The sequence below is a fragment of the Erythrolamprus reginae genome, chromosome 9 (assembly GCF_031021105.1).
Source record: "Erythrolamprus reginae isolate rEryReg1 chromosome 9, rEryReg1.hap1, whole genome shotgun sequence".
NCBI classification, from domain to species: domain Eukaryota; kingdom Metazoa; phylum Chordata; class Lepidosauria; order Squamata; family Dipsadidae; genus Erythrolamprus; species Erythrolamprus reginae.
In genome coordinates this window covers 29,785,409-29,810,522 of record NC_091958.1, presented here as the reverse complement: position 1 = coordinate 29,810,522, position 25,114 = coordinate 29,785,409, and the positions used below count along the sequence as shown (strand labels likewise).

At 46.0% G+C, this 25,114-nt stretch overlaps 2 protein-coding genes across 4 annotated transcripts in view; one reads left to right on the top strand and one right to left on the bottom strand.

The window, feature by feature from the left end:
- Positions 1–986, bottom strand: part of COQ9 (coenzyme Q9) — a 29,242-nt gene extending 28,256 nt beyond the window's left edge. The window contains exon 1 of the mRNA XM_070760748.1: positions 787–986. Within this exon, the coding sequence (XP_070616849.1) occupies positions 787–850 (64 nt within the window). The 5' untranslated portion in view covers positions 851–986. The remainder of the gene's footprint in view (positions 1–786) is intronic.
- Positions 939–25,114, top strand: CIAPIN1 (cytokine induced apoptosis inhibitor 1). 3 transcript variants are annotated; one of them, XM_070760749.1, is made up of 9 exons: positions 939–1,170; positions 5,059–5,234; positions 7,217–7,369; positions 13,215–13,291; positions 17,100–17,265; positions 18,114–18,187; positions 18,567–18,682; positions 21,182–21,251; positions 24,552–25,114. In XM_070760749.1, exons 2-9 carry the CDS (start codon positions 5,078–5,080, stop codon positions 24,660–24,662), a joined length of 924 nt encoding a protein of 307 aa, XP_070616850.1. In that variant the 5' UTR covers positions 939–1,170; positions 5,059–5,077; the 3' UTR covers positions 24,663–25,114. The 3 variants fall into 3 exon arrangements, with proteins under 3 accessions (XP_070616850.1, XP_070616851.1, XP_070616852.1); XM_070760750.1 differs by having other exon boundaries at positions 1,122–1,493; XM_070760751.1 differs by lacking the exon at positions 939–1,170 and adding an exon at positions 4,396–4,606.

Below are 25,114 nucleotides of genomic sequence, written 5' to 3'. Positions count from 1 at the left end.
ACCATGTTATTTTATTGAATGGTTATACTCATTAGTTTTAACCTCCTTGCCATTCTGAAAATCTGTAAGCTTCTTATGAGACCAGGCGGCCAAAGCCTAATAGGCTCAATGAATGAATGAATGAATGAATGAATGAATGAATGGAATAAGAAAGCATTGGGCACAGGCTGCCATTTTGCAACCTCCAAAATTCAGGAGGGGAAAAAATTGCAAGAAAATCGGGCCATCCAAGCCCAGACTTTGCATCCAGACAGAGGTTGGGCAATAAAAAAAGCAGGATGGGAGAAGATCAGGAAACAATCAGAGCTCGATTCCCAAACCCATAATCTCTAACAAGGTGGCTGGCTGGGACTTATGGGTATTGCAGTCCAGACTGTCACAGAGGGAGCGGGGCTCGAGAGCGCCTCGGTTGCCCCTGAGTTGTAAGTGGGGGACCGGCAGTCCAACCTACCGCGCAGGCGCAGTGGGCATGCACCGGGCGGAGGGAAACTATGTGGCTTATGGGCCCTGGAGTCGCCTCGGCCGTGGACAATAGGGTGTGTGGTTCCACTTCGCCCAGCCCCGGATTCCTTCAAATGGGCGTCCTCCTAGGTGGGTGTATGCAAATAAGCCGGGCTTGAAGGGCCTCCCTCGCCCTTCACCTCACCTTCCTTCCCTTCATCCCGCCTGTGAATGGCAGGGCGCCCAGTCCTGCATATCCCGCAGCGGGAGAAGCCGAGGCCATCCTTCCCCTTCCCACACCGCCGGCCCGAGCCACGCTCTCCCCCCCCCCCTCCAGCACCTCACCCGCCGGGCAGCGCAGAAGCCCCCGGGCCGACCGCCTCAGCCCCGCCGCCGCGGCCGCCGCCATCTTTGAGTCGGGCGAGGAGCGGGGCACGCCAAGGAGGCGGGGCGAACCGCCGCCGGCGCTTATCTATAGAGCGGGGCGTGGCCCTCACGCGCAGGGAGGGAGGGAGGTGCTTTCTCCCCGCGTGCGTCCTCCACCCAATCACCGATTCCGCTCTCTCTTTTTGAACTCTAGAACCTGCTGGTGTCGTAAGCGCCATCTTTGAAACGGGTCAAGGGGGCGGGAGCAATTTTTTCCCACCAGCGCCATCTTTGACATGGGCAGGCGCAACTGAGGAGAAAAGCAGGGACGGCGGCCGGGCCGAGAAGCACGAGGGGCGACTGGTAGGTAGCCGGGGCGTTGCGCCGTGGGAGCTCCAAGGACTATCCGAGACCCCCCGCACAACAACTCCGAGAGGTGGGCCGGGCAAAGCGACGGTTAGGACGACCGTGCCGGCCCCGCTCGGCCTTGTTTACCTCAGGGTTTCTAACTTGTTCTTAATCATTGCTCTCTGTCTTTGGGGGAGAGGGATGAGGTCTATCCCTGGGGCGGGGGCTTGAAGCTCACCACGAAAGCGCCAGTTTTGATCTTTGGAAACATTAACGTCAAAAAAGAAGAAGCGGGGAAACCCCTATTTTTCAGGCTTCCCCCAAATCTCATGAGAAAAGTGAGTTTATTTTAAAGTTTAGAAGATAAATAGTATTCCTTTTTCTGTATTTGCATTTATACTTTTGAGAAAAGCAGGGATGATACATCCCTACACTGTATGTTAAATGTTTGTAAGTCTGTATGTTATTTTAAAGAAAATTAATAAAAAAATATTGGGGGAAAAAAAGAAGATAAATAATATCTGGTAAATAATTTTGATTGTAACAGACTCGTGGGGCTCCTCGGAACTCAGCTTGAAGAAATACTAGCCTAGGCCAGGGGTAGGCAAAGTTGGCTCTTCTATGACATGCGGACTTCAACTCCCAGAATTCCTGAGCTAGCATGATTTGCTCAGGAATTCTGGGAGTTGAAGTCCATATGTCATAGAAGAGCCAACTTTGCCTACCCCCGGCCTAGGCTATCCTGGCTGGATGAGCTTGTTGAGCAAATTTAAAGATGGTGTTATTTAAAGATGGCTCAGGCGGGACTTGAACTCACGGGGTCTCCCGTTTTGTAGACTGGTGCCTTTATCACCAGACGGGGTTCCAGCTTGGGTGGCTTTTAAACTTGTGAATTTCAATTCCCAGAATCCCCAGGTCTGGGGAATTATGGGAGTTGAAGTCCGCAGATCTGCTTTGAGGAATTCTGGGAGTTGAAGTCCACAAGTCTTAAAAATCACTGGAGACTCCTGCACCAGACCAAACTCACTGTTTCCCTTTTTATTGATTGATTGATTGATTTGATTGATTTGATTTTTATGCCGCCCTTCTCCTTGGACTCAGGGTGACTTACAACATGTTAGCAATAGCACTTTTTAACAGAGCCATCCTATTGCCCCCACAATCTGGGTCCTCATTTTGCCCACCTCGGAAGGACAGAAGGCTGAGTCAACCTTGAGCTGGTGATGAGATTTGAACTGCTGACCTACAGATCTACAGTCAGCTTCAGTGGCCTGCAATACAGCACTCTACCTGCTGCGCCACCCCGACTCTTTTCTACATTTTATGCATGTTCCTGGAACTAGACTTGGCTGAAGGAAAAGGAGGGGACAAGGAGTTGTGCGGAGGGTTTAGTGTTCTGTTTCTCTGTTGATTTTGTATAAGGCAGCCCCTACCCCTTAGTTGGTGCCCATGGGTACCATACATCAACTATGACACCTTGCCTGCTGCTGTCTAGAAGGAAAATTCAAAATAATGACTTTTAGTGCTGTTGCGGGTCAAATGTAATAGAATCCTTAAGTCATGTTTTATTATAATGCTTCTGTTGTAGAGTTAACAACTATAATAAAACATGTATTGCACTGCTGTTAGTTGATTTCCCAGAATGCACACATTGTTTTTATATTGAACTGCTGTTAGCTGGTCACTATGATTCTGCATCATTGGCAGTGTCCAAATTTTGCTCTCAAGGTCAGAGTCAAATTCTGACCCAGCAACATAAATACTTGTACTTTACTTCTACTTGTACAATACTTATACTTCAATAAGTATTGCAGGGCCTTTTCTTTCTATCTGGCTTTTGTGCTGTGCTCTGTAAAGCTTATCTTCCTTTATAATGTAATATTTGGGCTATGATTGTACATTGAATAAACAAACATACTTATCAAACCACCCCCTTATGGAATGCACAAGAAATATTAAAGACACCTAAAACTATTTTACACTGGCACTTATTCTGCTCATAATGGCAAAAATGCCATTTGGGGGGCACTGAAAAAGAACTGAGCATATATCCTTGTTCTCATCTTGCAATTTCTGTTAACACTGGTACAGCTCTATCCTCTTAAACCTCAGTTTGCATATAAAACAGGCTCTCTGTGTTAAACAGCCCAGCTTTATAGGGATATTTAAGGATACTTATTGTGGCTGACAGTATCTAGAGGCAGAAAAGGAAGAAAGGATTTTGAAATAGATTTTAGTTTAAAAGATTAGGGAATGAAAATTTAAGTACTTTAAGTACACATTTTTCAGTATGAGTACTCAAGCAAAATACAGGTAATCCTCAAGTAACAACTGTCATTTAGTCTGGGTTTATGGTCATAAGTGGTGATGAGCATTAAGTGGGTCACCATTTGACCAGGTCCATTGTTTGACCCTTTTTGAGAAAATTGTTAAGCAAATGCTTTGGTCACATTGGATTGGTCATTGGGATCAGAGCTTTACTCTTCCTATGAGCAATAAACCTCTGATCCCGGGGACTGACCTAGATTAGATCTTGCAAACCCATTTTCTTTATTTATATTTCATATTTCTTAATTGCTTGTCTCCCGTGGATTTTCTCATTTCCTTCTTACCCTTTTTCCCAATGGGCTTTTTTTTTTTTGGCCAGAAAGGTGAGAAACTAGCAAAACTTACTAAAAATTGTGATCATGTGACTGCAGGGCACTGCACACGGCAGAGATGGGCTGCTGCCAGAATGGCTAATTGTGCACAGTTGCGTGACTCTGGAGTGCAAGTGCGGGATCGAGCACAATTTTGCTTCCCCCAGGGCCGCATGTGTGGAAGCAAAAAACCTTGGCGAAACGCTCCCGCATGGACATCCCTATGCGAGATTTTGCTACCTGCACAGGTATGGGAAGCAAAATTGCGCTCAATCCCGCACTCGCTCTCCAGAGCCTTGGAGCTGCACACAATTATTCGTTCCAGCAGCAGCCCATCTCTGGCACACGGCTGTAAAGGTGAGCCAAATGCCAAGTTCCCAAAATGACCAGGGGTGTGTGCGGCTTTTGGAACTTGGAAATAAGATGAAGTCATAAGCAGCTCTGTAGAGGTCCATTTGTATCTTCAACCAATATTTCCCCCTCTGTTTTCTAGTTCTCTCTATAATTGGAAAGTTTGCAGTTCTTCAACATGATGCCATTTGTTTCTTTGTTTGTTTGTTTGTTTGATTGATTGATTTTTTTATGCCGCCCTTCTCCTTAGACTCAGGGCGGCTTACAACATGTTAGCAATAGCACTTTTTAAAAGCATATTGCCCCCACAATCCGGGTCCTCGTTCTACCCATCTCGGAGGGATGGAAGGCTGAGTCAACTTTGAGCCAGTGATGAGATTTGAATCGCTAACCTGCCGATCTAGCAGTCAGCTTTAGTGGCCTGCAGTACTGCACTCTACCCACCTCACCACCTTTTAAATGTAAGCTTGTTTGCTCAGAGAGTGCCTCAAATACAGTGTTACCTCTACTTACGAACTTAATTCATTTCATGACCAGGTTCTTAAGTAGAAAAGTTTGTAAAAAGAAGCAATTTTTTCCCATAGGAATCAATGTAAAAGCAAATGATATGTGTGATTGGGGAAACCACAGGGAGGGTGGAGGCCCTGTTTCCTCCCAGGAGATTCCTAGAGAGGCCCCACAAAGGCTTCTCCCTGCCTTTTCCAGTTGCAGTTTCAGAGGCTTGGGTTTGTAAGTAGAAAATGGTTCTTCAGAAGAGGCAAAAAAAACCTTGAACACCCAATTCTTATCTAGAAAAGTTTGTAAGTAGAGGTGTTCTTAGGTAGAGGTACCACTGTATATTATGTTAATTGGAACCTATATTTGCTACATTTTATGTCTTTTATTTTAGGAAACAATGTCTGCTTTCTTTCAGATCTTAAACTAGTTTGAGCATGGCAGAGTATGGGATCTCTCTCGGGGAACAAGTGGCTGTGGTTTGCGATAGTTACGCCTCTCCCTTGGCACTTCAGAAATTTGTCCAGGATGTTCAAGCAGTTATTGGAGCTGAAAATCAGGTTTCTGTAGAAAACGTCAATCAGCTGCTTTACTGTGAGTGTCAGAAGTACTCATTATCATAATAAATATATTAATATGTTAAAGGTAACGTGCCATTTATAAAGGATAATTCTTCATTATTGTTAATACATTAGAAAACTAATGCTAAACGTTATGCTCTGTGCAGGATGGTGCTTGATTAATTATAATGACCGCTTGAAGTTAAGATGCCCCTAATGACGAGACACACAGCAGGTTTTGGAACTTGTGACTGTCAAAATATCCCTGCTGTCACGTAATTGAGATTTGGGCACTTGGCAACCAGCACACATTCATGATTGCCACCGCATCCTATGCAGTTTGCAGGTGGCTTCCAACAAGCAAAGTCTGGAGAAGCCACAGTCAAACTGCAAGTTGCAGTTACATGATGTCTCACTTAATGGCTATGGTGACTTGCTAAACAATAGTAAAAATAATGTAAGTTGGCACAGTCACATAGTGTTTCATTTATAACTATGTTGCTTAGTAACACAATTAAGTGTGGACTACCTATAGTTATAGGTAAAAACTGTTCAGACACTGTTGAGATTACTGCTTTAGTCCAGGACAGCAAAGAGAAACCCTAAATGAGTATCGGAGGGGTGCTTTTTCTAATTCAACAATAATTTAAATAGTCTATCCAGAATACATCCCCCCTAATGGCGCATGGCCAAAATAAGTTTACTGATAAGAGAGATACTCTAGTTCATCTCCTGTCTGCTGCAACTTACCACATGGCAATATTCACGTCAAAGTTAATGATGATAATTAACTTTCCAAATAATAGAAAATAAATTCCTTTTCCATCTGAACAGATAGATCCAAAGAAGTGTTAGACAGCTATCCACACAGTAGAAGGGAAATGTATAAATGCAGATAGATACTGAAAGTTACCAAAAAAATAACATGAACTTAAAAAAAACCCTCATAAAATGTAGTCTGAAGCTCATTATGATAACATCTATATAAAACCCAAAGCCTAATCTGTGGAGTTGAGGAGAAAAGACAATGGCCCATTTTGGAGTTGAGGAGAGGAGGGCACAAAACTCTTGCAGAACTTTACATCACAGATCTAGAGGAACCTCATAGAACATGATTTTATATAAGGATCAAGGAACTGAATATGGTTTGTAACCATGTAAAAATAAGCTTAGTAAAGGAATCAAACTTTGCATCCAATTGATGGGTTAAAGGTTCACCTGATGATGGAGGCTCAACTGTCTCATCAAGAAAGTCCAGAATCAAGGTAGGCAGAGCACATTCTCAGAAAGCAAAATATAGCTCACAACTTTCACAACAATATTTGGCACCAAATAAGGCAACCTTCTTTGTGGAACTCAGGATCCTTGGTTGGGAGAGGACACAAAGGGAATCTGGATACTTCGTCTATTTCGTCAAGTTGGAAATCATCTCCACAAATGTTACCCAGCATGGTCACTTGGAAGCAGTTTTACCCAGTCATTCTAACTCCACAAATAGTTATTCATTGCATGGAAGTCATCAGTGACTAAAGCAGCATTTTTTGAACTTGACAACCTTAAGCTGTGTAAACTTTCATTCCCAGAATTCCATAGCTAGCATGTTGAGTGTGGGCATATATTTAAATGGGTAAGAATCATTGGTACAGTAGTCCCTCACCTATCGCTGGTGTTACGTTCCAGACCTGGCCGCGATAGGTGAAATCCGCGATGGGGAATTTATCGACTGATAGTACTTATTTAAGTATTTATATTGTAATTGTTTGTTAAGTTTTCATTGTTTTAAGTGTTTATAAACCCTTCCCACACAGTATTTATTTTAGATACAGTATTTAAATACAGTATTTACAATTTTAGATATTTTTTTTTTAAAAAACCTGCCGATTGAGTTCGGCGGGCTGTTTAAATCTGCCAATCGACTTCCTCAGAAACCCGCGATGAAGTGAAGCCGCAGTAGGTGAAGCGTGGTATAGCGAGGGACTACTGTATATGTATGTGCTTCTCATTTTATGTTCTCAGCGTCCCACAAAGAGTCCAGCTTTGATGTGGTCCTTTCAGGGCTGGTTCCTGGCAGCCTAACGCAGCACAGCGCAGAGCTTCTTGCTGAAATAGCTCGGATTGTCAAGCCTGGAGGTCGTGTCCTTTTGAAAGAAGCGGTGACCACTGAAACAAGTAAGTCTTTAATCTTTTGCTTATCTCCAGCCATTAATTGAAGCTCTGTCACCTAAGCCATCCTCACTTTTCCACTCATGGAGAATAAAAGACCAGTACAGACTTTATTGATTTAAATACACTTGTCCAGATAGTCTTGGACTTACCACAGTTCATTTAGTGACCGTTTCAGTACAACAGCACCAAAAAAGGGGCTTGTGACTGTTGTTCACACTTACAACTACTGCAGCCTCTCCATAGTCACGTGATCAAAATTCAGACATTTGGCAACTGACTCATATTTAGAACAGTTGCAGTGTCCAGGAGCCATGCAATCACTTTTTGTGATTTTCCCGACAAGTAAAGTGGTGGCTTAGTGGTTAGGAGGCAGCACTGCAGGCTAATTCTGCTGACTTGATGCTGAATAGCTCAAGGTTGAATAGCTCAAGGTTGACTCAGACATCCGTCCTTCTGAGGTCAGCAAAATAAGGACCCAGATTGTTAGGGCAATAGGCCAACTCTGTAACTTAGAGAGGGCCGTAATGCATGGTGAAGTATATACGTCTTAAGCGCTATTGTTAAAGTCAATGAGGAAGTCAGTTTACAACTTAACAGCTGTGTCACTAATTTAACAACTGCAGAGATTCACTTAACAGTTGTGGCTGGAACAGTAGTAAAATGGAACAAATTTCACTTAACAAATGTCTCACTTGAACAACAAAACTTTGGGGCTGTAAAGTTTGTGATCGTAAAACATGGTGTGGGGGAAATTCTTTGGGAGGGAAGATACATACTCCAAAATGTCATTTCTTTTTGCATTTGGTCTAACTTTTAATGGTTACATATATATTGCACATCCATGGAGTTTTCTTAACAGTAGCCTACAAATGGACTGCAACTGTCTCTCCCAAGAGGTGTTTTTGGCTTTCCAGTTCAGCATCAGTAACCTTGAGATTTACTGGAAAGCCACCCTTCTAAGGAACAGCCTGGTGTGACTCTGCTTAGTTTCCTGGCCAGACAGAATTAATCTGATGCTGTCACTGGCTGAGACGATGTGTAGCCCAGGTTGCACCTGTTTGAAGAGAGGCAATGTTTAATTTTACCCAGTCGTAACTCCCCATTATGGGCAGGGAGAAACAGCTTTTAAAACAGGACATCATATTGCGATTCTTCTTGTCCTTTTAGCCGCCTTGTCATCATATTCATTTCGGCGCAATCAATAATCTTATTATTTCTTCTTCTTTTGGAATTTCAGCAGCCTTCCATCTTTGTGCACAGGCTAACCTGGCTGCCGTTAAGATATGTATTAATAGGTATTGAGTTTCTTTTTTATATTTTTGAGAGGGTATACCTAGGGGGGGAAATTCTGGGGTCTTTCCTACTTCATCTTGTATTATTTCTTTTAGCCATTTCTCAGTTAGGTTCCAATAATATTTAGCTTTGGAGCAGGTCCACCACTGGTGATAATAAGTGCCTATTTCTTTTTTACATTTCCAACAATTTGGTTGGGAATTCGGATACATTTTAGAAAGTCTGTTGGGTGGCAGATGCCATCTGTGGAACATCTTCATTTGATTTTCTTTAAATATAACAGGCTTTGTTATTTGCCAATTGTATGTCCAAAGATTTTCCCATTTGTCCATATCTATTGAATGCCCAAAGTTCCTGCAACAACTGATCATATTAGCTTTTAACATACCGTATTTTTCGCTCCATAAGACGCAGGTTTTTTCCTCCCAAAGTAGGAAGAAAAATCAGCCCCGTCTTATGGAGCGAAGATGCAGGCAGGGAGGGGGGGGGGAGGCTGCGAACTCGGAAGCGCCATCCCGCCAGCTGGCTGGCTAGCTAGCTGCTGCCTGGCCCCCTCCCTCCCGGAGGAGGGTCTCCCTCCGCACCACCAGCGGCGCTCCCCCCGCCAGCCAGCCAGCCAAGCCCCGCGCCCGCCAGAACCGGCTCCTCGCTCTCCCCCCGCCGCCCGCCTCATTTGCAGGAGGTGGGGAGGGTCGGGCGGCCCGCCAAGGCCAGGAGGGACGCCGCTGCCCCCCCTTCCCTCTCTCCGCCCGCCGCTGCGAGGAAATGCCGGCAAAGGCTTTTCTCAGCGGAGGTCTTCAATGTCGGGGGCGCACAGGCGGTTGCGCGCGCTCCCTATCTCCCTGCTAGCCCACTCGGAATATTCAAAATAAGAAAAGCCTTTGCCGGCAAAGGTTTTTCTTATTTTGAATATTCCGAGTGGGCTAGCAGGGAGATAGGGAGCGCGCGCAACCGCCCGAGCGCCCCCGACATTGAATATCACCTTCGCCGGCCCCGTCACCACTGAGAAGAACAGAGAGAGAACGAGAGTGAGTGAGAGCAACAGACAGCAAGATAGAGGGAAAGTGAGAAAGAGAGAGTGAGAGAAAGGGGGGGGAGAGAAAGAGATAGCAAGAGAGAGAGAACAAGAGAAAGAAAGCGTGAGAAAGAAAAAAAGAGAGAAAGAGTGAGAGGGAGAGAAAGCAAAAGAGACAGAAAGAAAACAAGAGAGAGAAAGTGAGAAGAAGAGAGAGAAAGAGGGGGAGAGAGAGAGAAAGAGAGGGAGAGGGGGGAGAGAAAGGGAGAGGGGGGAGAGATAGCAAGAGAGGGAGAGAGAGAAAGAGAGAGGAAAAGGGGGAGAGAGGGGGGAGAGAAAGAGAGGGAGGGAGAGAGAGGAGATAAAGGAAGAGGAGAGAGAGAAAGGAAGAGAAAGAAAGAGGGATAGAAAGAGAGAGAGAGTGAGAGATGCTCAGTGAGCCTTTCTTTGAAGTTGCCTTTCTTTCTTTCTTTCTTTCTTTCTCTCTTTCTTTCTTTTTCTCTCTTGCTCTCTTGCTCTTTCATTCTTTTTTCTTTCTCTTTCTTTCTTTCTTTCTCTTGCTTTCTCTCCTTCCTTCCCTCCTTCCATTTCTTTCATTCCCCCTCTCTATTTTTATTTCTCTTTCATTTTCTTTCTTTCTCTCTTTCTTTCTTTCTTGCTCTTTTTCTTTCTCTCTTTTACCTTCCCTTCCTCTATTTCTTCTTTTCTTTCTCCTTCCTACCTTCTTCCCTCCCTCCCTCCCTCCCTTCAGTCCTTCCTCTCTTACTCTTCCCTTTCATAAGTTTCCTTGCTTCCTTCCTCTGTTCCTGTCCCTTCCCCCTTTCTTTCTTTCCTTCCTTTCCTCCCTCCATTTCTTGCTTTCCTTTTCCTTCCTCCCTTCTTTCCTCCCTCACTCCCTTCTTTCACTCCTTCCTCTCCCCTTTTTGGCTCAAAATATTTTTTTTCTATTTTCCTCCTCTAAAATCTAGGTGCGTCTTATCAGCAGGTGCGTCTTATAGAGCGAAAAATACGGTAATGCTTTCTGTTTTAGATCTTAATATATATTTATAGATTTTTCTGATTTTTTTCTTGATTTTTCATGATTATTTTATCAAAGGTGCATTTCCCTCTCTGAAAAAGATAAATCTTTTTATCTGTTATGAATCTTGTTTGGATCTGGGCATATGTCCACCAGTCTATCTCCCTACTCTCGTTATTTAATTCTTGTCTGGTTTTTAGGCCCATGTGAGGATCTAAAAGATCTTTAAATCTTAGAAGTGCGGTACTTTGTAATAAATTTGGGTGTCTTATTGCCTCGATTGGAGAGATCCATTCGGGCACAGTTAAGATGTGGTCTTTCTTAATCTCTGTCCATATTTGAAATAGGGAATTTATGATTATATGTCTTTTAAAGTACAGTAGTACCTCATGATATGAACCCCTTGTCTTACGAACTTTTCGAGATACGAACCCGGGGTTTGGAATTTTTTTGCCTCTTCTTACGAACTTTTTTCGCCTTACGAACCCACCGCTGCGAACGCCAAACCCGGGAGAACGCCGAGAAGTGCCCCGGTTGTTTCGGAAGGTGGCAGCCAGTCGGCGGCACTTCTCAGCGGCCACCCGAACTTTTGCCAAACTTTTTGGGTTTGGCGTTTGGGAGAACGCCGAGAAGTGCCCGGCTGTTTCAAAAGGTGACAGCCAGACGGCAGCGCCCAGATTGGTTGAACAAAAGAATACTTATGTAACAGTATATTTTATATCAGATGGTATGAAATGATGTAAATTCTGTAAATAGTAGTAACACACATAGTTCATATTTTTTTCTCTATTTACCTTTTTCTCTTTCTTAACATGACTTGTAAGATTCTTCGAGACTTCTTAGAAGAATGGAGTGGTTCTGGCTCCTTTTTTTTTGTTCTGTGTTTTGTCTGTGTTTTTGTTTTGTCTTGAAAAATAAAATAAAATAAAAATAGGACATCAGCCAGCCGGAGTTAGAACTGGCCCATCATAATGCCTATAGCACTTAGATTTATATACCACTTCACAGCACTTTGCAGCCCTGTCTGAGCTGTTTACAGGGTCAGCCTCTTGCCTTTAACAATCCCATCCTTTGCATTTACTCCTGGTTTCTCTTGTTACTATCTGGCCCCAAAGCTGCACCCTACTGATTTCCCCTCTCCTAAATTCCATCTCCTGATTACCATATCTGGATTGCAGTACTGTGGCTATTTTTATTCCTTTTTTCTGTTTTAAGAAAGTGGTTCTTGAACATTTGTCCTGGGAGAGGGGCGGCATATAAATCCAATTAATAATTAATAAATAAATAAATAGATAAATAGATAGATAGATTTGGATTCAAATACAATACAGAGCAAAGCAGTCTCATTTAAACAATGAAAAAAGAAAGACAGCAGATTTTAGATACAATATTATAGCAGCATATTAACCCACATCTGAAAATGGGTCCGTGTGGACTCTATAGTTCTGTTGTACAATTGAAAGTGCTTTCTCTTTTGTCTCTACCAGAAAATAGCAGGTAAGGTTAGGATAAATAACAAACAAATGACAATTTGACACCAGATAAGCTGAGGGGACTAGAGGTGAACTTACTTCAAGCTATTTAGCACTTTAATATTAAAACCTGAATGTTTAGTTGATGTAATGCAGTTGATGTGAAATTTGTGAGGGCTGGAAAGAATCCTTAAAGCTCCTTCATGTTCCCTCTAATTTCCTGACACAACTGTAAGTCTTTTTCCAGTGAACCATGGTGAAGGAAATGAAATACTATTAATTAAAGCCATATCTGAGATAACCCAGATTGTTGGGGGCAACATATGCTGACTCTGTAAACCGCTTAGAGGGCTCTAAAGCACTGTGAGGCATTATTTAAGCCTAAGGGTCCTCCCTCCCTGTTAAAATGCAGTATTGCAGTATTAATTCTGCCCTCTGCCAACAATTTGATTCTCAATGGTTCAAGGCTGATTCTGCCTTCCATCCTTCTGAATTCAGTAAAATGGGGACCCAGATTGTTGGGGGCAATAGGATGACTCTGTAAACCACTTAGAGGGGGCTGTAAAGCACCATGAAGGGTATAGAAGTCTTAAGTGCTATCATGGCTATCTGAATAAATCGGTTTGCCTGTAAGAATTATAGATCAAGATAAGAACAGGAGTGGTGTGTCTCATGAGTGCTGCTGCATGACCGGGTGATCTCCCATCATTCATTCCAGCTCCAGCAATTCAAAAGCTTGCAATTGCGAGTAGATAGATAGGTACCACTTTGGTGGACATGTGTTACCACTAATGGGGACAAGGAAAGAGCTTCCAACTAGGTAAAGGACTGATCCGTTCACCCTGAAAGCCCCCTGGTGCTCTTGACAAGAACATGAACTTTGGTAGCTCTCTGAAAGTTGTGAAAGTACATAAGAGAAGCCTGATCCTATTGCATTCCTTTATTAACTCAATCTATTTTATCTGGAGTGATTTGGAAAACTTCTCAGATTTCTTTTGGTCTCCTCCTAACTTTTATTTATGGATATTTGCTATCTATTGTATTTCTCAGGTAATGATGACAAACTTAAGACAGTAAGCAAACTACAAACAATTGCAACACTCTCTGGTTTGGTTGAGGTAAAAGAGGTAAGAAATCGTTTTAGAAAACTTATAAAGCTATTTGCTAGAAATATATATATAAAATATGCAATACAACCTTATAATCTTAGTTCAGATGTCAAAGGAAATTCAAAATACATTTGAGAAATAAAAGATTGGATTTACCTAGCGAATAAACAAAAATGTTTGAGGAAAAATCTTCCTTTAATAGGGGAAAACGTTATTTTGTTTGTAATCAGCCTTCATTGGTAATACAGTGGTACCTCGAGATACGAGTTTAATTCGTTCCGGACCTGGGCTCTTAAGTCGAGCAGCTCTTATCTCGAACGACTTTTCCCCATAGGAATTAATGTAAATAATTTTAATTGGTTCCAGCCCTCAAAAAACTCACAAAGTTAGTCTAAATTATGCAGAAAGACATGTTTTTAATGAAGAAATGTACATGTACATATAAATGAATAATGAATGGGTGAATGAATGGACGGAGGGTGGGAAGGAAGGAAGGAAAGAGGGAAGGGACAGGAACAGAGGAAGGAAGCAAGGAAACTTATGAAAGAGGAGAGTAAGAGAGGAATGAGTGAAGGGAGGGAGGGAGGGAAGAATGTGGGAAGGAGAAAGAAAAGAAGAAATAGAGGAAGGGAAGGTAAAAGAGAAAGAAAAAGAGAAAGAAAGAAAGAAAGAAAGGAAGGGGGAAGGGACAGGAACAGAGGAAGGAAGCAAGGAAACTTATGAAAGGGGAGAGTAAGAGAGGAATGAGTGAAGGGAGGGAGGGAGGGAAGAAGGTGGGAAGGAGAAAGAAAAGAAGAAATAGAGGAAGGGAAGGTAAAAGAGAGAAAGAGAAAGAAAGAAAGAAAGGGGGAAGGGACAGGAACAGAGGAAGGAAGCAAGGAAACTTATGAAAGGGGAGAGTAAGAGAGGAATGAGTGAAGGGAGGGAGGGAGGGAAGAAGGTGGGAAGGAGAAAGAAAAGAAGAAATAGAGGAAGGGAAGGTAAAAGAGAGAAAGAAAAAGAGAAAGAAAGAAAGAAAGGGGGAAGGGACAGGAACAGAGGAAGGAAGCAAGGAAACTTATGAAAGGGGAGAGTAAGAGAGGAATGAGTGAAGGGAGGGAGGGAGGGAAGAAGGTGGGAAGGAGAAAGAAAAGAAGAAATAGAGGAAGGGAAGGTAAAAGAGAGAAAGAAAAAGAGCAAGAAAGAAAGAAAGAAAGAAAGGGGGAAGGGACAGGAACAGAGGAAGGAAGCAAGGAAACTTATGAAAGGGGAGAGTAAGAGAGGAATGAGTGAAGGGAGGGAGGGAGGGAAGAAGGTGGGAAGGAGAAAGAAAAGAAGAAATAGAGGAAGGGAAGGTAAAAGAGAGAAAGAAAAAGAGCAAGAAAGAAAGAAAGAAAGGGGGAAGGGACAGGAACAGAGGAAGGAAGCAAGGAAACTTATGAAAGGGGAGAGTAAGAGAGGAATGAGTGAAGGGAGGGAGGGAGGGAAGAAGGTGGGAAGGAGAAAGAAAAGAAGAAATAGAGGAAGGGAAGGTAAAAGAGAGAAAGAAAAAGAGCAAGAAAGAAAGGGGGAAGGGACAGGAACAGAGGAAGGAAGCAAGGAAACTTATGAAAGGGGAGAGTAAGAGGAATGAGTGAAGGGAGGGAGGGAGGGAAGAAGGTGGGAAGGAGAAAGAAAAGAAGAAATAGAGGAAGGGAAGGTAAAAGAGAGAAAGAAAGAAAGGCAACTTCAAAGAAAGGCTCACTGAGCATCTCTCACTCTCTCTCTCTTTCTATCCCTCTCTTTCTCTCTCTCCCCCCTCTCTCTTTCTCTTTCTCTCCCCCTCCTGGACTCCCGGATCGCTCGCTTCTCCGGCCAGCAAGCTGGCTGCCCGGAAAAGCATCGCGCCTTTTCACTGCCCTTCCCTGTGCTTCGGAAGCTGCCGAACGCCGTCAGAGGGGCCCGTCAGCGGCTTCCGAAGCGCAGGGAAGGGCTTAAGCCGCCGCCTTTTCCCTTCCCCGTGGGAGCAAACATGCTTTGGGGGTTTGGCTGGGGGGGAGAAGTAGCACCTGCCTAACTCCCTCCCCCCCAGCCAAACTCCCAAAGCATGTTTGCTGCCACACGATTTAGCCAGGACAGGAGTGAAGTAACGTGGAGGATTGGGGAGCTGAAACCGGGCGGTTTCAGCTTTCCAACCCTTCACCTTACTTCGCCGCTAAATCGTGTGGCGCCTTCCTCCGCCGCCGCCAGCATCCAGCTCTTCCTCCGCTTCCCGCTTCTCTACAAAATGACAGCCGGGCGGAGGCTGGCGGCGGCGGAGGAAGGCGAATGCGGCTTGGAAGCGGGGGGGGCGGCGGAACGTCTTTGGCCACTTAGCTCTTCCTCCGAAAGGAAAGCGTGGAGGCTGCCTCTCTCCTCCCATATTCCGCCCCCTCCCAGCTTCCAAGCGGAGCAGCCTGAGGGGTCCGGTGCGGCGCTGCCTCCTCCCGCCCCCGCTCGGCGGGAGCCGGACCCGGCCGCCCCCCCCCCCCAGCAGAAGCCAAGCCCCCGTGCCGCTTTCCTTCTTCCCGAGCGGGGGCGGGGCGCGGGAGGAGGCAGCACCGCACCGGACCCCTCAGGCCGCTCCGCCCGGGATGGGGCTCGACCCGGGTGGAGAGGCCTGAGGGGTCCGATGCGGCGCTGCCTCCTCCCGCCCCCGCTCGGCGGGAGCCGGACCCGGCCGCCCCCCCCCCCCAGCAGAAGCCAAGCCCCCGTGCCGCTTTCCTTCTTCCCGTTGCGCCTTCCAAAGCAGCGCTGGGCGAAAGGGAAAAGGCGGCGGCTTAAGCCCTTCCCTGTGCTTCGGAAGCCGCCGAACGCCATCAGAGGGGCGCATCAGCGGCGGGAGCCGGACCCGGCCGCCGCCCCCCCCCCAGCCAAGCCTGGTGGCAAGCTCGCCCCCAACCCCCGAGATCGAGCGCACAAAGAGGCATCTCTCGCCTTCTGCCGCTGGCCGCCCGCTCTCTTTCGCCCAGCGCTGCTTTGGAAGGCGCGACGAGAAGAAGGAAAGCGGCACGGCGGGCGGCCAGCGGCAGGAGGCGAGAGGTGCCTCTTCGATGTGCGCGGACCCCCCCACCCCCAGCAGAAGCCAAGGAGCCCCAGAGTGGGGCGGCAGGGGAGGCGACCGCCTCTCCGCTCGCCAAGTGCCACTCACCAAGTGCCTCTTCGCGTGCTCGATCTGCCGGAGAGCCTTCTGCTGCTAGCCGCCCGCCCTCTTTCGCCCAGCGTCGCTTCGGAAGCCGCCGAACGCCGTCAGAGGGGCACGATGCTTTAGGAAGGCAAGCAGCAAAGCGGCACTTGGTGAGCGGCGAGGCGCTTTGCTGCTTGCCTTCCTAAAGCATCGCGCCCCTCTGACGGCGTTCGGCGGCTTCCGAAGCGACGCTGGGCGAAAGAGGGCGGGCGGCTAGCAGCAGAAGACTCTCCGGCAGATCGAGCACGCGAAGAGGCACTTGGTGAGTGGCACTTGGCGAGCGGAGAGGCGGTCGCCTCCCCTGCCGCCCCACTCTGGGGCTCCTTGGCTTCTGCTGGGGGTGGGGGGGTCCGCGCACATCGAAGAGGCACCTCTCGCCTCCTGCCGCTGGCCGCCCGCCGTGCCGCTTTCCTTCTTCCCATCGCGCCTTCCGAAGCAGCGCTGGGGGGAACGCTCGTATCCCGAATGTGAGCTCGGGAGTCGAGCAAAAATGTCTCTCCCCTCCCAGCTCGTATCTCGGAATCCTCGTAAGTAGAGCAGCTCGTATGTCGAGGTTCTACTGTAATAAGCACTTTGTTCCGGTCTTCCCTGCCTGGATGGATTAATTGGTAAAGTAAGTGGGGGGTTTTCTTTGCTTTCTAGCTGCAGAAGGACGCTTTAACCTCAGAACAAATTCAGGATGCCCAGAAGCATCTGGATCTGCAGTGCGAAGAAATTCTTGTAGTTCAATTAGAAGGCAAAAAACCCAATTTTGAGATTGGATCTTCAACTCAGCTCAAGCTTTCTACTGTCAAGAAACCAGTGACTGGTAAGAAAGCTATAAACAGAGGCTTTCGTCTTCTCAGGCCTCACCCATAGGTCAGTGATGGGTAACCTTTTCTGGACCAAGGGCCCAAAGCATGCAAATGCGCATGCCCACGCCCAAACCTCCAAAATGTAATGCACGTGTGGGCCCCATGTACATACATACGCGTGTGCGGGCCCCTTTCCCCCACGCATGCACACACCCTCTCAGAGGCCTTACAATCAGTTGGCGGGTGGGAGGCTGATTGAGGCGATGGTTCGCATGCCCACCGAGAGGAAGCTGCTTGCCACTTGTGGCACATGTGCCATAAGTTTGCCATCACAGCTAGGTTCAGTTAAGCACATCAGTAGAAACCATCCTAAGAATGGGTAAATTATGATTTAATGTATACCCCACCATTATTTTGTCCAATTCAAGGCAGTGAATATAATCTTCGTACCTCTTGTTTTCCTCACAACAACCGTGTTGTCAGGTGGGTTGGGTTAAGAGTATGGACTAGCCTAAAGCCATCCAGCCGGTTTAATACCTAAGGGAAGACTACAACTCCCAGTCTCCCAGTCCAGCACTTTCACCACACCAAACTAGTTCTGAAATGCCTGCTCCTTTGGCTGTTGATTTGGCTGTCTCAGTTATAAACCTCATTTGAAACTTTTCAGGGATAAAGAATAATACTGATTGAATTTTTCCATTATTATAATTTTTTGTTTAAATTGATTATTAAAGAATACACTTAGCTCAGGGGACTTAAAAGTCCCCGGGATTGTTTTATATCATAGGACCAAGAAGAGGTTTTGAGGCTTATCACATCATCTTTACAGTTGTGTTCTCTGGGGTCAATTTGGTTGTTTCAGAAAAACCACAAGTGGATCTCACGGCGGCAAAACTCTGGACTCTTTCTGCCAACGACATGGATGATGAAGATGTGGTAGGTGCAGATGGGCCCCTCCAAAGGCTGACAGGCCACCTCACCAAAAGTGATGCGTAACGTTATGTTTTCTGTATTTCACATTTTTCCTGAGCCACCTTCTAAGCCAGGAAAAAGAGGCAAAGTGGGGTTGGGCAGCTCTACCCAAGAGGAATTTTAAAACTATTTTATATGTTAGTATTTTCTCCCCCCAAATCTGAATTTTTATACAGCATCCCTTTTTTGATAATATTATTACTGTTGTTTTTCTTTGAAAAATCTTCAAAGCTGTTCAGCAACTCTATACATTTACTTCCCCAAATGTAACTGCAGGGATCTTTGCTTCCTGTGGATCAAGGGTTGTTTGGGATTTGTTTTTTCTGGTCCTTATTATCTTCAGGATCTCCTGGATTCAGATGAGCTTCTGGAACCTGAGGACTTGAAAAAGCCAGATCCAGCATCTCTCAGAGCCCCTTCTTGTAAGGAATCTGGAAAGAGGAAAGCCTGTAAGAATTGGTAAGTGTCAAAACAAATCAAGGACGTACTTGTACATACATACCTGGAAGCATGATAACAAAAATGATGCAGAGAAAATGACATCTAGGAAATAGAGATTATATATTGCAATCCTGTCAACCTTCTAAATCAGTATGTTGTGTTCTCAATTTTGCAATTTTAAGATGTTTGACTTCAAGTCCCAGGATTTCCCAGACAGAAATTGGAGTTGAAGCCCACTTGCCAAGTTTGAGAAACCCTGATTTAAAATTATTATTCTTACGATGGGGTGAACACATTTATTTGGGGTTAAATGAGGAGTTGGAGTTATTTAAATACTAGTCCGTTGGACTATCCTTTCCAAGATGCTTACTTAAAGCAATAACAGAATGACTACAGGTGAACAAAGCAATGAGTTCTGACTTCCTGCCAGTTTCCCCATCAGCTTTGCATGTGGGAACCTTGCTGGAATGTGAGAAATCACATTCATGTAGCCTCGGGCGTTGCCACAGCCACAATTTTGACACTACCTGTACTCCTCGACTTACAACAGTTCATTTAGTGACATTTCAAAGTTACAACAGCACTGAAAAAAGTGACTTGTGACCTTTTTTCACATTTATGGCCATTACAACATCACGGTCATCTGATCAAAATCCAGCCTCTTGGCAATTGTCTCGTGATGATTGCAATGTCCCAGGATCATGTGACCATCCCCTTTTGCAGCCATCTGACAAACAAAAGACAGATTCACTTAACAGCTGTGTTACTAACAACTGCAATGGTTCACTTAACAATTGCAGCAAAGGCATAAAATGGGGCAAAACTCGCTTAACGCATGTCTCACTTAGCAATACATATTTTAGGCTTAATTGTGGTCATATGTTGAGAGTTACCTGTACAATTGGTCTGAAGGTCTGGAGATTGGGATCCCATAGAAGTAATGAGTCTTTGATTTTGAATACATGCTTTAAGTTAGCTCAGAGATGGCAAGCTTTTTTTTCCTCGGCTGCCGAAAGAGCATGGGCACGCGCTATCGCACATGCTTGAGTGCCCACACCCAATGTTCAATGCCTTGGGAGGATGAAAACAGCTTCCCCCTCCCTTTGGAGGCCAGTAATGGCCTGTTTCCCAACTTCTGGTGGTCTAGTAGTGTTTCACCCTCCCCAGGCTCCAAAGGCTTCCCTAGAGCCAGTTGGGTAAAAAGGCCCTCCCCCACCCCCCCAGAGGATCTCTGGAACCCAAAAATGCCCTCCCAAAGCCTCTGCGAACCAAAATTCAGATGGCCGACATATACATGCACGTTAGAGCTGAGCTAGGGCAATGGCTTGCATGTCAGCAGGTATGGCTCTGCATGCCACCTGTGGCACTCGTACAATAGGTTCGCTATCACTGAGTTAGCTAGCTTGATTCAAAAATGGTTGCCCTGCAACACTCTGTTTCACACAATTGAATGTTACAAAGAGACAGGAGAGATTTAATAGTACATACTGTGTTTCCCTGGAAATAAAACTACTTTGAAAATAAGTCTTAGCTTGATTTTTACACAAGCGCCCAGTATAAGCCCTAAACCCAAAATAAGCCCTAATTAAGACACTACCCACTCCAGGCTGCACAGGTAAAAATTAAACTAGGGTGGGGATGTGGGGCGGAGCTGCCCTACTACTTACCTTCGTACAGTTGCAGCTAAGCTTTGCATACCCCAACTGCTGCCTTGCCGGCCTATTTCTTCTGAGGCCAGCAAGACTTTCCTGAAGACCTCAGCAGTCGTTATCAGCTGCAGAGGCCTTCAGGAAAGCCTTGCCATTCGCAAAAGAAATTCCTGAAGGTCGAAAGGGAGGCCAGGGGCAATGCGCACAAATGAGGTGAGTCAGTGCATAACATCCCCCCAAAATAAGACCTGGTGCCTTTTTTGGTGGCAAAAATATGTAAGACAGGATTTTATTTTCAGGGAAACATGGGTACATTAGCAACATAAATTTGTCAATTCTAGACTTTTTCCCTTTTGAGAACAAGTGAGCAAAAAAGAAGGAAGGACAGACAGACATGCATAGTTATTTCCTCTGTCAGAGAGGATTTGCCAAATGCCTCCCAGCAACCAATAAGATTGAACAGGGTTCTCGTTAATTAAGAAATGCAAACTGGCGGGGCCATGAGGGTGGGCCTTCTCTGTTGTCACCCCAGCTTTATGAAACCAACCACCCCACCCCCATCTATATTCCTCTACTGGCCTTCCGAAAGACTGCAAAGAACTGGAAGCCATAAAATTGACATCTGTCATGGCCGAATTGTAGTGAATGGTATGCATGTGTGTTGCTTGGATGGTTGAGTTATGAGTTTTTTAATAGGGGTTTATAGTTTTAGTTCTTTTTTATTGTATTTGTATCTTTTTATATTGTTGTAAGTTGCCCTGAGTCCTTCAGGATTGGGCAGCATAGAAATCAAATTAAATAAAGAAAGAAAGAAATCTTCAGTGTCTCTTTAAGCCTATTAAACCTACTGCACCTCTTTCCTCCTCAGCACCTGCGGCCTTGCTGAAGAACTAGAGCAGGAGAAGAGAGGCGCACAGCCAAGATCTGCATGTGGCAATGTAATTATTTTTTTTCTAACAGCAATTGGAATATAATGCCAGCTACATGTCCCACAATAGTAATTTGTAGAATAAGGAATGAACAAACAGGCCATTGCTAATTTTAGTTGTTGCTTTTTTAGTAAGAGATATGGAAGAAAGGCTATTTTAAAGGATGCTATTTATTGTCTCATAGGAGGAAATGCCTTTCCCGTTAGAATGCTTTCAGTTTAATTTTTGTTTCCAACAGAGATGTTATGTTTGATTCCTACACACGTTTGACTGATGGCATTTCAAGCAATGAGCCAGATTTTTAAAAAGTGATCATTCTTTTGATATGAGGAATCAGCAGCCAACATCCACATTCATCATCTGCATTATGTGACATGCATTTTGGAGCATGATGGACTTTAGATCTTAGTGCCATAACACATATTGTGTTATGGCACTAAGATCCAAAATCCACCATGCAGATCCAGGAGAGCAGTTTCTGGATGATTCTCTTCTCTGTGGGGAGGCATCTGGAGGCATTGAGGCAGCAGCTTTCTGACAGTGTTCCTCCCAGTTCCTTGTCTAGCTGGATTAGTCATTTATCAAATTTAATAGAGGTGAGCTCTGGGTGGCTTACACAGTGTAGTACAGGTTGTCTTCAACTTAGTGGTTATAACAGACATCTCCAGATCTACATACAACTTAATTTCAAAGTTCCAACAAGTTCCCTCCCTCATCATGTCATTGGGTGCTTAGGAACTGGCCTATACTTATGGCCATTGCAGCATCCCGTGGACACATGATTGAAATTTACATATATATATACATATACATATATACTTATATGTATATGTATATAAGGCCGAAATAGATGGGTATGGCTAGCTGATGAGCCATACCCAGTGGGTATGGCTAGCTGATGAGGCCAAAATAAGGCCGAAATACAGTAGATCTATCCTAGTCTCCCTTAATTTTCAAATTCAGCAAAAAAACATATACATGGTCAGGTGTGCCGCGAAGAAAGCAGCTCAGCTTCTGGTCTCAAAACTTTTTGCGAAGAGCAAAAAGTTGTGAGAACGGAAGCTGAGCTTCCTTCTTAGCGCCTTCCAAGTTTTCCGGCAACTGCAGCGCCCCGCCCAGCTGGAGCTTCCCTGACAGCTGCAGCAGGTGAGCTTTGGTGCCTGGTGGGAGGGTAGCGGCAGCGGAAGGGCGGCGCGCAGCGGGAGGGTGATGGCGGCGGCGGCAGCCGCAGCGGGTAGTAGCCGTGGGGCAGCGGCAGAGTGGTCAGCTGTGAAGCGTAGCTCCAGAACAGAGGGACAGACGGCGGCGGCTGGACATGCTAGAATTGCGTGGCTGGCACTTGCCTGCCGCTGTCGGTGCCTCCGTTCCGAAGCTCCGCCTCACAGCTGACGACCTTGCTGCCGCCCCACGGCTACTACCCGCTGCGGCTGCTGAGAGAAAGAGAGAGGGAGAGAAAGAGATAGCAAGAGAGGGAGAGGGAGAAAGAGAGAGGGAAAGAGGGGGGAGAGAAAGAGAGGGAGAGAGGGGAAGAGAAAGAGAGAAAGAGATAGCAAGAGAGGGAGAGGGAGAAAGAGAGATGGAGAGAGAAAGAGAGAGAAAGAGATAGCAAGAGAGGGAGACAGAGAAAGAGAGAGGGAGAGAGGGGGAGAAAGAAAGAGAGAAAGAGATAGCAAGAGAGGGAGAGAGGGAGAGAGAGAAAGAGAGGAAGAGGTGGAGAGAGAAAGAGATAGCAAGAGAGGGGGAGATAAAGATATAGCAAAAGAGAGAGAGGGAGAGAGGGGGGAGAGAAAGAGAGAGAAAGAGATAGCAGGATAGGGAGAGAGAGAAAGAGAGAGGGAGAAAGAGGGAAGGAGGGTGAGGGAAAGACATAGAGAGAGGGAAGGAGGGAGAGAGAAGGAGGGCAAAAAAGAGAGGAAGGGAGAAACAAAGAGATGGAGAGAGGGGGAAAGAAAGAGGAAGGAAGGGAGAGAGAGAAAGAGGGAGAGAGAGAAATAGAGCGAAAGGGAGGAAGAGAGATATTTTTTTTGTCCAAACTTTTTTTTAGCTGTCTCTCCTGCAGGTGATTGGGTGGCATAAAACCAGGACTCTGATGGTTCCTTGTAGGGAATAAGAGCAGCATAAGCAGCCTTTGGGCTCTTCAACGAGTCTGCTTCTGACCCCTCAGAGACATCTGGCCCTTTTTTTTCCCCCTTCTGTCATTAATGCTCCGTGCAAGAAGCCAGGAGGCAGGAAGGGGTTCAAAAGAACAAGTTTATTTCATGTAACCTATAGACCAGAATGGAGGTTCAGGTGAATTGGCACTAGGTAAGAGTCTTCAGACCTCAAGGGTGGCTGGCAATGTTCCCTCTAATTTTTTTTCAGTGTGGGCGGAAAAGTATTGTGTCTGAGCGACAGTCCCATTTGGGACTGGGCAGCATAGAAGTATAAATAAATAAATAAATGAGAAAAAAATTCCCTTCTTTTTTTATTAAAAGAAATTAATAATAAAACAAAACCAAAATCTATTACTATTATCTTCTCTTTTTCCATCACTGTCTCCTCCCCCTTGTGTGTGTGTGTGTGTGTGTGAACTCTTGAACCATTTCCAATTAGAGGTGAGCTATTGGAAATGGTTCAAGAGTTCACACACACACACAGACACACACACACGGCTGGGGTTTTTTTTCTCTGTTATTATGTGGGTGCTTTTTACCATATGCTTTAAATCAAGAGTCATCTCTTTCTCCCCCTCTCGCAGCCCCCTTGCTGGAAGTCCAGGACAAAAGCGGTCCCAGCGAAGGGGCTGCGAGAGGGGCGGGGCGGGCATTCCTGAAGCCCGCGGAGAAAGCCCTCTCTCGCAGCCCCCTGGCTGGCAGCGCTTTCATCCCGCAGCCGCCACCGCCGCGGGAGAAGTTGTGCCCCAAGGCAGGAGGGAGCGGAGGAGGAGAGGGGGCGGATCGGGCGGGTGGGGGGCAGGACCGAGAAGTCAGGGGCGCGTTTGGCCGGAGGCACCGTGGGGAGGCAGGGGCGGCCACGGCTCCCTTTCCTCCTGCCGCACCTCCCCGCCCCCGCTCCCCCCCCATGGGCTGGCAGGGGGATGGGGAGCGCGCGCCCATGGAAAAGGGTGCGTGGGGGGTATTTGGGGGGGGCGCGCACGCGCGCAGCTTACAAGGAACACTGGTGGCTGGAGTTAGGTCTCTTACGGGGCCTAGAGATTCCAGACTCCGCCCTCAGGCTGAGCCTCGTTGTCTCCTACAATTAAGGACAGAAGTCACCCTGAAGGCTGGCTGCTCTTTGCCTTCTACAGATGCCACTTTTGTTCCTCTCTAGTGCTACCTGGGGGATGCCTTCCGCTGCGCCAGCTGCCCTTACCGAGGCATGCCAGCCTTTAAGCCTGGCGAGAAAATCCTCCTGAATGAAAACAACCTTCAGGATTCCTGAAAGAGGAGCAGCAACCCACAGGTTTCTCGGTGGTGCTTCATGGTTTGGACACAGCCAGAGTTTCTCTAGTAAGGAGGGAGGATGTCTGGACTTGGTGGGGGATCAGCAATAAGCGGACCAATTTCGGGGTATGTTGCAGACGCCTTTCTCAGCTGGGATCGCTCTCAAGACTCCTTGACTTTTTGAAAGGTTTGCATCTAGATTTTGGCTGTTATCACACGCCCTGCAGATAAAAAGACCTTGCTAGTAATCATAGCCTTGAAGCTACTCAGAATTTGAAAGGGCAAATGTGAGAAACCTTCCTATTCACTTTGCCTGCAAAATGTGGCTCTGCCAAACCCCAAAGAGTGGTTGGGTCGGGTGGCATTGGCTTGTATTCAAAAGTGCATTGTATGTCTTCATTCCCAGTTTTGTGTCAATGGGAGGATTCCAAATTAAACTTGTGAAACTGA